At 40.0% G+C, this 13,531-nt stretch overlaps 1 protein-coding gene across 5 annotated transcripts in view; it reads left to right on the top strand.

The window, feature by feature from the left end:
- Nucleotides 1–13,531, top strand: part of kif21b (kinesin family member 21B) — a 172,058-nt gene that overhangs the window by 104,197 nt on the left and 54,330 nt on the right. For all 5 annotated transcript variants that reach the window (XR_009447008.1, XR_009447006.1, XR_009447007.1 and 2 more), the window contains exons 15-18: nucleotides 2,847–3,046; nucleotides 6,500–6,607; nucleotides 9,524–9,592; nucleotides 10,651–10,880. Coding sequence is in view for 1 of the 5 variants with exons in the window: in XM_048553218.2 (XP_048409175.1) it covers nucleotides 2,847–3,046; nucleotides 6,500–6,607; nucleotides 9,524–9,592; nucleotides 10,651–10,880 (607 nt within the window). In the remaining 4 variants the exon portion in view is untranslated. The remainder of the gene's footprint in view (nucleotides 1–2,846; nucleotides 3,047–6,499; nucleotides 6,608–9,523; nucleotides 9,593–10,650; nucleotides 10,881–13,531) is intronic.

Here is a 13,531-nt window from a genome sequence, read left to right as displayed (position 1 = left end):
GGTGAGCAGGGAAGAGATGAAGAGGCAGGTGTTACACTCTCTAAGATTACATGGGACATTGCCATGGAGAGGCAGGTTGATGTTAGTGGTTGTGGAATAGGCTAGGATGTCCTGGAGGGAATGATCACTGCAAAATGCAAACAGGGCAGTGAGGGGGAGATATGTTTGTTGGTGGTCTTCTGCTGGAATTGTCTGAAATGGTGACGAATGATCCTTTGAACGCAGAGGCTGGTGGGATGAAAAGTGAGGACAAGGCGAACGCGATCCCATTGTTGTGAATGATGGGAACGGGCAAGGGTGGAAGCACAGGTGATAGGTCATATGCAGTTGAGGGCCCTGTCAACCACAGTGGGTGGGAAACCATAGTCATGGAAAGTTTGGGTATCGTTACGCTTTAAATAATAAGGTGAATAGCAAGTAGAAAGGAAGAAGAGATCCATAATTAATTGCAACCCAAGTTCAGATGCATTTGAAATCTAACATCGACATAATATTCCTTTTTAGAGGTAGATTTATTTAGATTGCTGCTGCACCATTCCCTCACTGTATGAATGAATCAGTTAGGTATGAGGTTTTGTGTTAGGTTAAATTTCTCTCGTTTATTAACCTTCTCCCACTTACATTCGGGAAGACTTTGGGGAACAGGAGTTAAGGACGCTTGTGATTAGCATTGTGTGGGAAATTTGAGAATGCCAGTGAAACTCTGGAACTTCAAAGGATTTTTAATTTGTTTATAATTTGTTCTGTCTATTTTTTTGAAAATATAGCTCGGCTCATTTTAAATAATTGGAACTGCTTTTTAATTTTTTTTTTGTTTCTTCAAATTCCTTTCAAAACACACATTTTTATATAATATGTAATAATAAGTATTATTAAAGGCTTTCTGACTTCTTTTTAAGTTTAGTGGTTTCAATCTGTGCATCAAAAATAAATGGCCTCCCTTCTTTTATTCCTCCTTTTTGAGGAGGTCAGTCAGGAGGTCTAGTGCCTATCTGATGGTATCCATGTTCCACTAACTTCAGATGCTAAACAGTTGACTGGAATTAAGACTGATATACAAAAGAGCTGTGTTTTGCCTGCAAAGCTTTCAGTTATGCCATCTGCTGTACAGCTATAGGTACACCGCAAAGGAAAATATTCTGCAGACTTAAGAGCACATTGCTAAATAATTGCAGTTCATGCAGACCTGTAATGGCAACAAACTCAACTTGATTGCATGCTGACATGTACCTCTCCTGCATAACTCCTATTGCTGCTGTGTGGAGATTAATCTGCTTCCTTTTATGATAATTATTCCTCATCTTTCCCTAAATTTGCGCACATCTGATCTGTGTACATTTCATTAACAACAATGCAAATGTGTTCTTGCTATTTGAGACCATTGTGATTCCCTTGTGTACTTACCCTTGTAAGCCCCTTCAATCTTTGTCTCTTAGTTCTTCTGAAGTGGCTGGATATTCTGAGATGACTGATGAATTATACCAGGGTCTGCTGGGGATTGAGGTAGTACTTTCTTGTCTTTGGTTGTGAGCCAACTTTGCTTTTTTCAAATAAATCTAGAGTGAGAGGTCAAGTAGAGCACAACCAAGGTTTTGCAAGTAATTGGCTTTTGGGAACACAGAGGCAAACACATCCAGGATCACCACCTTGAATTGTGCACTTTGTGGTTGGCTTGGTAGATGTTTTCTTTCTGAATTACAGAAACTATTTGTAAGCTCTTAAAGCAGCCCTCCAGTAATTGCTGGGTTGGTACAGAGATTCAAAGCCAAAGCTGCTATCAGTAGTTAATCAGATCATCTGGTTTGCCTTTGTAACAATGTGGTTCAATGTATTATATGAGTTTGCTGCATCTTCAGGACACTGCATTCTCAAATATCAGGAGTTCCCCTGAGGTGCGACAATGCCCCCTTTAAACTGTTCATAATTTTCCCGTCTTTCACCAACTTTATATTTTTCCTACTTCTTCCCAAACTGATGTATCTCCACATGGTGGATGAGCTGAAATCTGAAAACTTTGGTGAACTCTTGAGGAGGTGGTAGGAGTCTCAGCCATTGTTAGAGAGCCAGCAGGAGCCCTGTGCAGCCTCCTTTCGGATGGCCGGTTATGTTTTGTTTCACTCGGGCATTAGGAAGGCCGGCAGACAGCCTGTCTCTGGAAATTAGGACCCCAAGGACAGAGGTCTTGCCTGCTGAGATATTGAATGGTAGCACCACCGAGGAAGTAGTGGCTGCAGCTGGTATGACACTTAAGGGCTGGTCTTGAGGCTGAAGCCCAGGCCACATTTATGTGATGGTCAGAGAGTATCATAGGATTGAAGGAGATTACGGGTGGATAGAATGGGATGGGGAAGACAGCAAGAGCAGTGGAGTCACAATCAGTAGGGACTCCCATTCTCAATGCCATGTTCCTTAGTCAGGCATTGAATGAATTTGAACGAAGGATCTGCAGGGCCCCCAGGAGCTGACAGACAACCATAGACATGTTTGTTTGATGTTCTTCCAGCACTAAGAGCTGGCCACCGCTTGCGATCGATGGATAAGGCCCGTGAATGGATATTTAGTATCCACTTAACAATCTCATTTGGTGACACGCTGCGGTGGCCATGTTACCCCTGACATCACCAAGGTAAACGTGGGAATACACGCCAGTTTCCACCCACCACCATCTTCCCATCTGATTTAAAATGACCCCTACCACTAAATACTTAGGGGCACGAGATGCCAGCCCACCCAACTAGAATTATAATGTCATCTTCTAGATTCGCAAGCACAGCATCATTGTGCAGTTCCAGAAATTGATGGAATTTCAAACTGGTGAAGTTTTTTGTGTGATTTTATTTGCTCAGGATCTATGGAGTGCAACACAGAAGAGAAAGCCAGCAAGATTAAAGCAGACTATGAGAAAAAATTGAAGGAAATGAACAGAGAGCTGCAGAAGCTACAGCTAGCACAGAAAGAGCATGCACGTCTGCTGAAGAATCAAACTCGATATGAACGAGAGCTAAGGAAATTGCAGAGTGAAGTGGCTGAAATGAGGAAAACAAAGGTACGCAAACATGTTCTTTGACTGAAACTATCTTAACATCCAATTTCCATGATTATTTTGATCCTTTAAATAGTCTGGGTGAAATCTCATTGTGGGCTACAAGGGTGACTGATGCTGGGAGAGGAATGTGAGGCACTCTTCACTGGTGGCTGATAATTAGGGCTCAGTGTAGATGATAACACTGTAGAAGTTGGGGGCATCAGAGAAATGGGGGCTGATGGAATTGGGTTGCTGGAGATAAAGTTGGGGGGGAAGTTGAGAGAAAGTCAGAACTGCTTGGATTATCACCCCATCAGGCTTGCCAAGGCATCCCTCAAACTCCTCTGGTCTGCCAGTCCTCCTCAGCACAGGATTGGGTCCTGAGCATTGAGGGGTATATGACATTCAGAAAATGTAGGAAAATAGGCAAATGTGGAAGAGTTGGACTGTTAGTCAAGGATGGCATTTTCACAATTTCTGGAGAGGATCAGGATGTCAAGTCAGCTTGGGTCAATTTGGGGAATAGTAGAGGAAAGATGTCATGAGTGGAAGTGGTCTCAGGTCACCTAACTGTGTAACTACAATATATGACAACATAGACTAGAAAGAACGTTGGGGGTCCGTTGTATTAAAGCATGGGTGATGTAATCTTCACATAAACTAGAAAAATCAAATTGGCAGAAGGAGTCTAGGTAAGTTCATAGAATGCCTTCAGGATTGTGCTTGGCTAAGAAACTTTCTGAAACTGACTAAAAGAGGTTATGTTAGACTCAGTGAAGTAAAGGTAAAATACAGCAGAAGATTTAAATCTGAAATAAAATCAGAAAGGTCTGTCAGCGTCTATGGAGAGAGAAACACTTAATATTTTGAGTTAAAAGTCTCTTCTTCAGAACTTTAAATTAAACTTGGGATTGTGTAAAATGACAAGACTACTGAACAATCATAAGGCATTCCTTGGTAGCAGTGACAATAATGTGATTGAATTCGACATATGTTTTGAAAGGGAGAAGATTGGGTCTAAGACGAGTATTTTAAATAAAAATTAAGGGCAACTACTGAGGAATGAAAGTTGAGCTAGCAGAAGTGTGTTGGTATGTTAGACTAGGAGAATAGATCAATAGAGGCACAGTGGAAGACTTCTAAGATAATTTTCGGAATACTCACATGTAAGTTTACTTCTACTATAAAGAGAAATTATAATGGGAGGACCCATCATCTGTGTTTAACTAAAGAAGATAAGGAAAATGTGAAAATTAAGGCAAAAATGTATTGCTGCAAAGATGAGGCTCAGACCACATCATTGATCAGAATAGGAAGACGACAGAGAATAACTAAAGATTAATCGGGAGGAAGAAATTGAAATATGAGAAGAAGCTAGCAGGAATCATAAAAATAGATTGCAAGAGTGGGATGGTACTGTGCCTTTTAGATATGTGTTCTGCCCTGTTTCTCAGGCAGAGGAGTTTGTCACCCTGAGGCAAAGGTGTCTGCTCCAGGCAAGCATAAGTAAATAAGATTTGTGTTTTATTTTAGTTTAGACAAAAGAAGCATGAGTGGGCAGGGTCAGGGCTGTCATAGATCCAGGAAGATTTTTAGTTTTGCTTTCAGTTAGTTAGTTGAAGCTGCCTTCCAGCTGCTGAGCTAAAAGCGTGAGTACTATGTTGGAGTGAAGTCTTAGGTAATGAGGCTTCCTCTTAAAACTCGAAAGGAGCAGACTGTTTCTTTCTTCTGGAATGGAGAGAAACAGCACGTGAAAATCATAGCTCTTTTGATGAATTGAATTTTTGCCAAAGAGTGTGTTTATGGAATGCTGCCTATATTGAAACGGTTAATGATTAGTGACATATAGAATAAAGTGTGTTTTAATTAAAGCTTAGTGGTGGACCAATTGAATCACAACTGGAAAACGGCACCTTAGACTTGTCTTTAAATATTAAAATTAGGGTCTAGGCTATCTCCTTAAAATACTTTGTTAGTGAGGGTGGGACGTAGATTCTGGTCTGGTCCATAACAAGAGTTTCTACAGACATTTGAGCAAGAAAAGTGAGTATTGATCCTCTAGAGGGTGAGAATGGGGAGTTAATAGTAGACAATAAGGAAATGGTGGACGTAATGAACAAATATTTTACTTTTGTCTTCACTATAGAGGATGTACAAATCTTCCTAGTAAGACTGTAGTTAGACAAGAGTCTGAGGCCAGATGGACTACTTCATATGTTTTTAAAAAGAGGTTACTAATGAGATGGTAGATATTTTGGTGTTAATTATCCAAAACTCCCTAGGTTCTAGAGAGATTCCATCAGACTGGAAAATAACAAATATAAGCCCCCTATTTGAGAAGGGAGGGAGGCAGGAGCTTGATGTCTGTCATAGAGAAGGTATTAGAATTGATCACGAAAGAGATTATTGTTGTGTGCTTAGAATAATCCAAGGTAATCAGGAAGAGTAGGTGTGGTTTCATCAAAGGGAAATGATGTTCCAGCAATTTATTAGAGATCCTCGAATGAGAAAAATGCACTGTGCATGAAACGGAGTTGTAGCTGAACTGCACTTGAATTTCCAGAAGGCATTTGACAAGATGCCATGTCAATGTTTATTGCAGAAAATAAAAGCTCATGGTGTAGGCAGTGGCATTTGAGCACAGATGGAGATTGGTTGACTGGCTGGCAGAAAGAAACAAGTATAATGGATCTTTGACAGTAAGAACTGCCGATGCTGGAGTCAGATCTTTGCCTGATTCACATGATATATTGAGTGGAATCTCTCACTGGGATCTGTGCTAGGGCTTCAACATGTTGTAATTTACAGCAACAACGTGGATGAGTGGAGTAAAGGCATTGTAGCTAAGTTCACAGACAACAATGAGATTGGAAGGAAAGCTTGTGGTGAAGAAAATGTAAGAATGTTGCAGGTAGGTATGGTTGGGTTGAGTGAATGGGAAAGTAAATGAAGTTGGTCACTTTTGCATGAAGAGTGAAATGTTTTATTCATAAATAAATAAATTGAAGTAGTTTTTAAATATAGGGCTCAATAGATTTATTTTTAGATCAGGGAAACAGAGGTCATTGGGTCTAGAAGGGATTGTGGAATTTGAACCAAAACCAATCAGCTCTTGTGTTAAATTTCGAAGCAGGCTCAAGAAGCTGAATACCCTACCTCTGCTCCTCTTTTATATGCTCATTATTGTCAGCTTATTTTAATACCTCATTGATGTAACTGTGATATTTTGCTGACCACAGATGTAATAACCCTAAGCATGCAGCTAATTTTTAATTTAAAAAAGTTATTACCTTCAGATAGCAAACAAAATAGAATTTTTGTTCACATCTCACTTTATGTAGATCAAGAAGTTTATTTCTGAAAATGTATTCCTGTTAACTGTACAAGACATTTCGTATGACTAACGTTTTATAAGAATATTGGTCCTTATTGTGCAATATTTTAGTTATTTTTCCTGAAATTTGCTTTTGTTAGGTAGCACTCATGAAACAGATGAGGGAGGATCAGCAGCGGATGAGGATGATTGAAAGCAAGAGAAACCGTGAGATTGCACAGTTGAAAAAGGAACAGAGGCGACAAGAAGTAAGTACTGATGAATGGGACATTGATCAGCAGAAAAGTTGAGGACTGGCAACAATATTCACATTGAAGGCAAATGGCATGCAAGGAGGATATTCACAAATAAGATTGAAAAGGGGCTTATTGTCTAATGGACTGTTCTGTGTTAAAAATTACCAAAGCCTAATTCTCTGTGATTCCCTCCTTGAATTTTTCTATCTCTATTCTCCTCTATCCTCAGGTGAGGTAACAGTGAGGTACTATTGCTAGTTTGCTAATCTAGAGACCCAGGTACTATTCTCAGGACCCAGGTTCAAAACCCACAATGGTAGATGGTGGAATTTGATGAAAAAAATCCGGAATTAAGAGTCTAACGATGACTGCTGTCAATTACCGGGGGAAAATTCATCTGTTTCAGTAATTTCCTTTTAGGGAGGGAAATTTCCAGCCTTACCTGGCCTGGCCTACACACAACTTCAGACCCACAGCAATGTGGTTGACTGTTAATATTAATTGCTGACCAAATTTATGATGTCCTCATCCTGTGAATGCATAATTTTAAAAAAAAAGGTGCTCTTTAAAACGGACTTCTTCAACTAAGCTTTTAGTCACCAGTCTAGTTAAAAAGCTATTACAAGCTTGGATCAGACAACCAAATTTATTTTACAATTTAGCAAGGGACCACTAATTTCCTTTGAACTTAGATAACTTAGAGTTTCAAGGGACTTAGAGCATAAAGACCCAAGTTTTTATGTTTTTGAATAAACAACAGTAAACATTTTTGTACAATGTTAGAACAGTAATACAATTTACTTGTATATACAACTTGTATTTTAACAACATATTTCACACAAGTTAATTCTGGTAATAATCTGTGATTGAACACCTCACAATATATGTGACAAAGCAAATATAATTAAAACACCTGCAATGGATTTCTGAGCAAATTTTCCCAGATATTAATGACACAATGGGTCACCAAATCTCATCACATGGGTTGAAAGTTCTTTCACTTCTGCAAATCTGGCCTTGAAACTCCCATTCAAGAGACAACTGCTTGCATTCTGGTTGATCACCACCTGTTTTGAGACCAACAATCCCTTGGACTCTGGAAATTTCACTCTTATATTTACGCCTAATCACAACTTCAGATTTTCACTGACAGCTAGCTCCACGAAGCTAGATATACCACTCAGTTTTTCATTGAACTTCCTTTGTTGCATCAAGAGAATGCTGCTTGTGAAATTTTCAACCCTCGCCCTTGGCTGTACTGAATTATTAATGGCACACAGTATCTTCTGAGCCCCCACAATAGTTATCGACAGAGATTGGATTTAATCTGTTTTAAGGTCACTTGATGCTGATAGTGGATGTCCAAAGTGGTTACACTGCACCTATGTAACAACATCAAAACTCTAAGGCAAGGGCAGATTTTAATGTTTACCACCAGGTCAAAAATTGCTAATAGGTGGCTGGTGGAAAGGGAATTGGCTACAATGTTAAGTAAAGGCCAAACTGTAACCATCAAGGAAGATACAATGAGGAAGCGGGAGTAGGCAATTCAAACCTAAGATCCAGTAAGGCAAAGAAAATCACCAGCAGTGGTTTGCCACTCTAGATAAAGTTTGTTCATGTTCCCACAGCTATTTTCAGCAAAGCCTTGGCAACAAGTACAGCAATAATAGGCTGTTACTCAGTCAGGCTTCGTACATGACAAGGACGAGTCCCATTTCTAACACTGATGTTTTCTATATAAATGGCTACAAAACATTAATTTGGAGCAGTGAGAAAAACTGTTTAGATTAAGTGAATCATCAACTAAAATCAAATAAATCCATTGATTGTGGGGAGAAAAGGACAGATAAATAGAATGCTGTAGGTATTACAGATTTTAAAATTTTAAATTGCTGTTACATCAAACAAGAATACAGGACATCATGATAATTTGAATCACAGGGACACAGCCCCATAAATTTGTACTGAGCAGAACTATGAGATAGCCGAGGAAGCACCTTTGTGACCTGATTGATTTTTGTTTTGACATAAAGCATGTTTTAGCCAAACAAAAACACATTTATCATATATTACAATTACCTATCTATATTACAAGGTTTTGAAAAGCATTGGCTTTGCATATTGCACTGCTTTCGGAAAGGCGCATGAAATTGTCATTGCAGTGAAACTTGTTTTCCAAGTTAACATGCTGTGGTTGAATTCCTGGAGCATCTGTCTCCCTTAGCAGCTTCTGCTAGAGAAACAGATTTGTGAAAAGACAGATATTTGTTCAACTCCTCAGGGTCATCAGCATTTTCTCTTCCTTTTCTTCCGGTGATACATTTCTGTCCCCTTTGCTGAACTGTTCCTCAAAAACGCTGGAGGCCATTCAGCCTCATATTGCATCGGTAATATCGATATTTGCAAAAGATTCCATCATGAGATGCAACAGCTTTTCTTGCCATTCATGTTTGCTCAGACAGCAGCAGTAAGACACCAGTGCACTTTTTATCTTTGAGCAATTAATGTGCAACTTAGTAAAAAAAAGTACTACAGTTCAGTTTCATCTGCATTAAAAATGTCACTTGGTGCATACTCATTCAGGACATGGGCAAGATTATTTTGCACCACTGTTACAGTCTTAACTATGATTTTGTGCATCAGAGTTGCCTTCCTCTACTTTGGTGGAGTATGACAAGCATGAACAAGTTTGGATAATCTTGAGTTACAGATCCAAAAGTTTGATTTTTCATGGGTATCCTTCGATGGGATTTCCAATCTGCTGGCATGACTCAGAGGATCCCAAATGTCTGGATTCAAATTGAAGTTAAAATGGGAAAATGGGATGTTGCAGGTTACTATCTTTTATCTGCTGTTAAGTGTATGTTTTTAGTCAGTTCTGATGGCTTTTAAGTGGCTGACTGTTTTTATCAATTTTCGTTTCAGTTCCAGATCAGGGCTTTGGAGTCTCAGAAACGGCAACAAGAAATTGTCCTCCGCAGAAAAACGCAAGAGGTGTGAATTTACTATTAAAAATCCAGATTCTCTTTCCTGGCTGAGTCAGTATGAGAGGAATGCAAGTTAGAATAGTTGTTTGCTTGCTTTATACCACTGCAAAGCATTTTATTCTGTTGCTTGCATTATCTTAATTTACTTTTTCAGCATCCTAGCTTTTTTTCATTTATACGGCATTGTGATTATTGCATTGTGGCATTGTCTGAAATATTTTTATGATAAAAGATCCTTATAAGTATTTATTAGATGTAACATTGTTCTTAAATTGAGCCTGCTGATTCAAACAAACTAAAGTATTCAGAAAATAGCAGACAAATACATTGTGTTTAGAAAGTAGACAGGCTGTAAAGCTCAACGTTGGAAGGAAGTGGAACAATCCAACACTATTCAAACAATGAGACTACCAAAGGACCCAGTATTAATATTTCTATGCTGCACAAATTTGTTGACTTAGTCCGAAGTAACTGAGAAATAATACCACCATTCTTGTTTGATTACCAGAGGATTGCAATTACTTAGTTGGTATTTGTGAAAATTACACTATTCTACCATGAAATGTTGATTTCTTTGCATATAACTATAGTTCCCACCAGCTGAGGACCTTGAAACTGAAGTTTACAGAGAAAGATCCAATTTCAAACCTTAGCTGGCAAACTTTAAGAAAGGAAAAGAAAATTTAACTTGTATACAAAAGGGATTTTAGAAATTTACTTGGATGTGTAGCAGAAATAAAGTAATTCATTGCCATACTCTGGAGTACCCTTTCTCATGTTTCGGATGGCTTAGGCCACTGCTCTCAGCTCCATCTCCCAAGGCAGAAATTATGAGAAATATTCTTAAAAAAGTTACGCTATCAATGGGAACGTTAATCAGATGATTTTACTTCGACAAGGGTTTAAAAATATGCATCAGTGATTGATAGAATACCTTTCAAAATAAAATTATTTGTGTCAGAGGCATCAGTGATGAAGTAGTGTCCTTTAAAAGACAATATTTATAGTTCATTGCATTTTGCATCATTTCTGTAATTATCCTAACTTTTCCTTTGTTTTGCTTAGGTTAGTGCTCTACGAAGGTTAGCCAAACCAATGTCTAACCGAGTCGCTGGTCGTGTAAGCCGGAAGCAGAATGTCCTCGACTCTGGAACAGAGCTTTCAGCCAGTACCACATCTTCAGAACCAGAATCTGCCTCGAAATCCGTCTCCAATATTGTTAAACAGTGGAACAGAAAGTTAAATGCAGCCTGGAATGAGACAGTTTCTGCAGTGAATGGAACAAGGGCAGCAAGGTAAGCAAGTAATGTGTAACCGAATCAATATCAATGAATTCCTATTAATGGAAAAACTATTTTGGAATAATGAGATGTGATAAGCTCAGTGTTTCACAATAAGAGGATGTAGAAAACATTTAATAATAGTGATTGGAGTCATTCTTATTCTCAGTCCTATTGTGAATCTGACCTCTTTAAATGTTTGGTGGCGAAGGAAGAGATCTGAGGGTAAACAACGTAAAAGCATTAAAGCATTTTTCTTCAAAACCTCGGCCCAATTATTTGTTTTAATTAGTTGGCTTTACATAGCATCAGAATTTTATATTCAGGACATAAATATACAAATCAACTTTACAACTCGGGGCAGGGTGGCTTGAATTTTGTGTGTAAATGCTGTTATAGATGGATATTTTAAAAAATGAACTGTCACTTCTGATGATAGGTAGGTAATGTGATTTGCCAGAAGTTGAAAAAGCAGTGCATTTGTAATTGCTCTTCAAAAGAAGCACTATGAATAGTTTTTTTTAAACAAGAATAATGACTTTTTTCAGTCACTATAAATAAGTTCTTCTGCATGTTTCACTGCATAGCCTTCCTTTCAATTTCAATGTTCTCTGTTTTTGTTTTTAGACTAAATATGATTGATTACTGTGATTATATTTAATACTTTTCACCAACTTTTGCTTCCAGATACAGGAGCAGAAGTAGGATATTCAGCGTGTCAAAACTGCTGCGCCATTCAATGAGATCATAGTTGATCTAATAATCCTTAAGCCCACTTTCTCATCTTTTCCCTATAATCCTTGCTTCCCTTAGTAACACAAAATGTGGCTGTCTCAGTCTTGAATATCTACTGTGAATTTCCAGTCTGCTAATTCTTTAACCAAGGAGTTATGATACCAGCTGGTATTACCAACCAAGTCGATTCCCAGATATGAACCTGACTTGATAGATCACACTTTTATTTGTTTTCGTTTTAATAATGTTGACTCATGTTGGATTGTAAGCATTCCATGCTACAAATTTTTCTTTGCCAAAAAACCAAAGTGGGATGAACTAACCTGTTTACTTAAAATAACGATGAAAGGATTTTTAAACGTACAGTGTAATTCCATTAATCTCTAAGTGCAACGTTATAAATTGAAACAACTTTTGGAAAGTATCCAAACATATCCCAGAACTCATGCAATACCCTAGAGTTCCTTTGTTCATCACTGTCGTAGATTTAATTGACTTGTGACATCAGTTTTTATAAATGAGCTACAGATAGCTTCTTCTTGGTGCTATTGTACACCTGCTCAAACATACTCCACTTTAACTAACCTCTTTAGGGATTTAGTGCAACTTTTCTGATGTGGGAAGAACACTATCTCTTCACACTAAGATAACCTAACACGCAATGTACCATTGATAATGGGAACTGCAGATGCTGGAGAATCGAAGATAATAAAGTGTGAAGCTGGATGAACACAGCAGGCCAAGTAGCATCTCAGGAGCACAAAAGCTGACGTTTCGGGCCTAGACCCTTCATCAGAGAGGGGGATGGGGAGAGGGTTCTGGAATAATTAGGGAGAGAAGCGGAGGCGGACCGAAGATGGAGAGAAAAGAAGATAGGTGGAGAGGAGAGTATAGGTGGGGAGGTAGGGAGGGGATAGGTCAGTCCAGGGAAGACGGACAGGTCAAGGAGGTGGGATGAGGTTAGTAGGTGGAAAATGGAGGTGCGGCTTGAGGTGGGAGGAAGGGATGGGTGAGAGGAAGAACAGGTTAGGGAGGCGGAGACAGGCTGGGCTGGTTTTGGGATGCACTGGGGGGAGGGGACGAGTGGGGCTGGTTTTGTGATGCAGTGGGGGGAGGCGACAAACTGGGCTGTTTCTGGGATGCGGTGGGGGAAGGGGAGATTTTAAAGCTTGTGAAGTCCACATTGATACCAAAGGGCTGCAGGGAACACATCCCTCACACCCCGCCCCCGCCACATCCGCCCCAAGAGGATTCCCCCCGTTCTCACACACCACCCCACCAACCTCCAGATACAACGCATCATCCTCCGACACTTCCGCCATCTACAATCCGACCCCAACACCCAAGACATTTTTCCATCCCCACCCTTGTCTGCCTTCCGGAGAGACCACTGTCTCCATGACTCCCTTGTCCGCTCCACACTCCCCTCCAACCCCACCACACCCGGCACCTTCCCCTGCAGCCGCAGGAAGTGCTACACTTGCCCCCACGCCTCCTCCCTCACCCCCATCCCAGGCCCCAAGATGACTTTGCATATTAAGCAGATGTTCACCTGCACATCTGCCAATGTGGTATATTGTATCCATTGTACCCGGTGTGGCATCCTCTACATTGGGGAAACCAAGCGGAGGCTTGGGGACCGCTTTGCAGAACCCCTCTGCTTGGTTCGCAATAAACAACTGCACCTCCCAGTCGCAAACCATTTTAACTCCCCCTCCCATTCCTCAGACGACATGTCCATCATGGGCCGCCTGCAGTGCCACAATGATGCCACCCGAAGGTTGCAGGAACAGCAACTCATATTCTGCTTGGGAACCCTGCAGCCCAATGGTATCACTGCGGACTTCTCAAGCCGCACCTCCATTTCCCATCCCGCCTCCTTGACCTGTCCGTCTTCCCTGGACTGACCTATCCCTTCCCTACCTCCCCAC

The sequence above is a fragment of the Stegostoma tigrinum genome, chromosome 21 (genome assembly GCF_030684315.1).
Source record: "Stegostoma tigrinum isolate sSteTig4 chromosome 21, sSteTig4.hap1, whole genome shotgun sequence".
Taxonomy (NCBI): Eukaryota; Metazoa; Chordata; class Chondrichthyes; order Orectolobiformes; family Stegostomatidae; genus Stegostoma; species Stegostoma tigrinum.
This window is presented reverse-complemented; position numbering and strand designations above follow the sequence as displayed.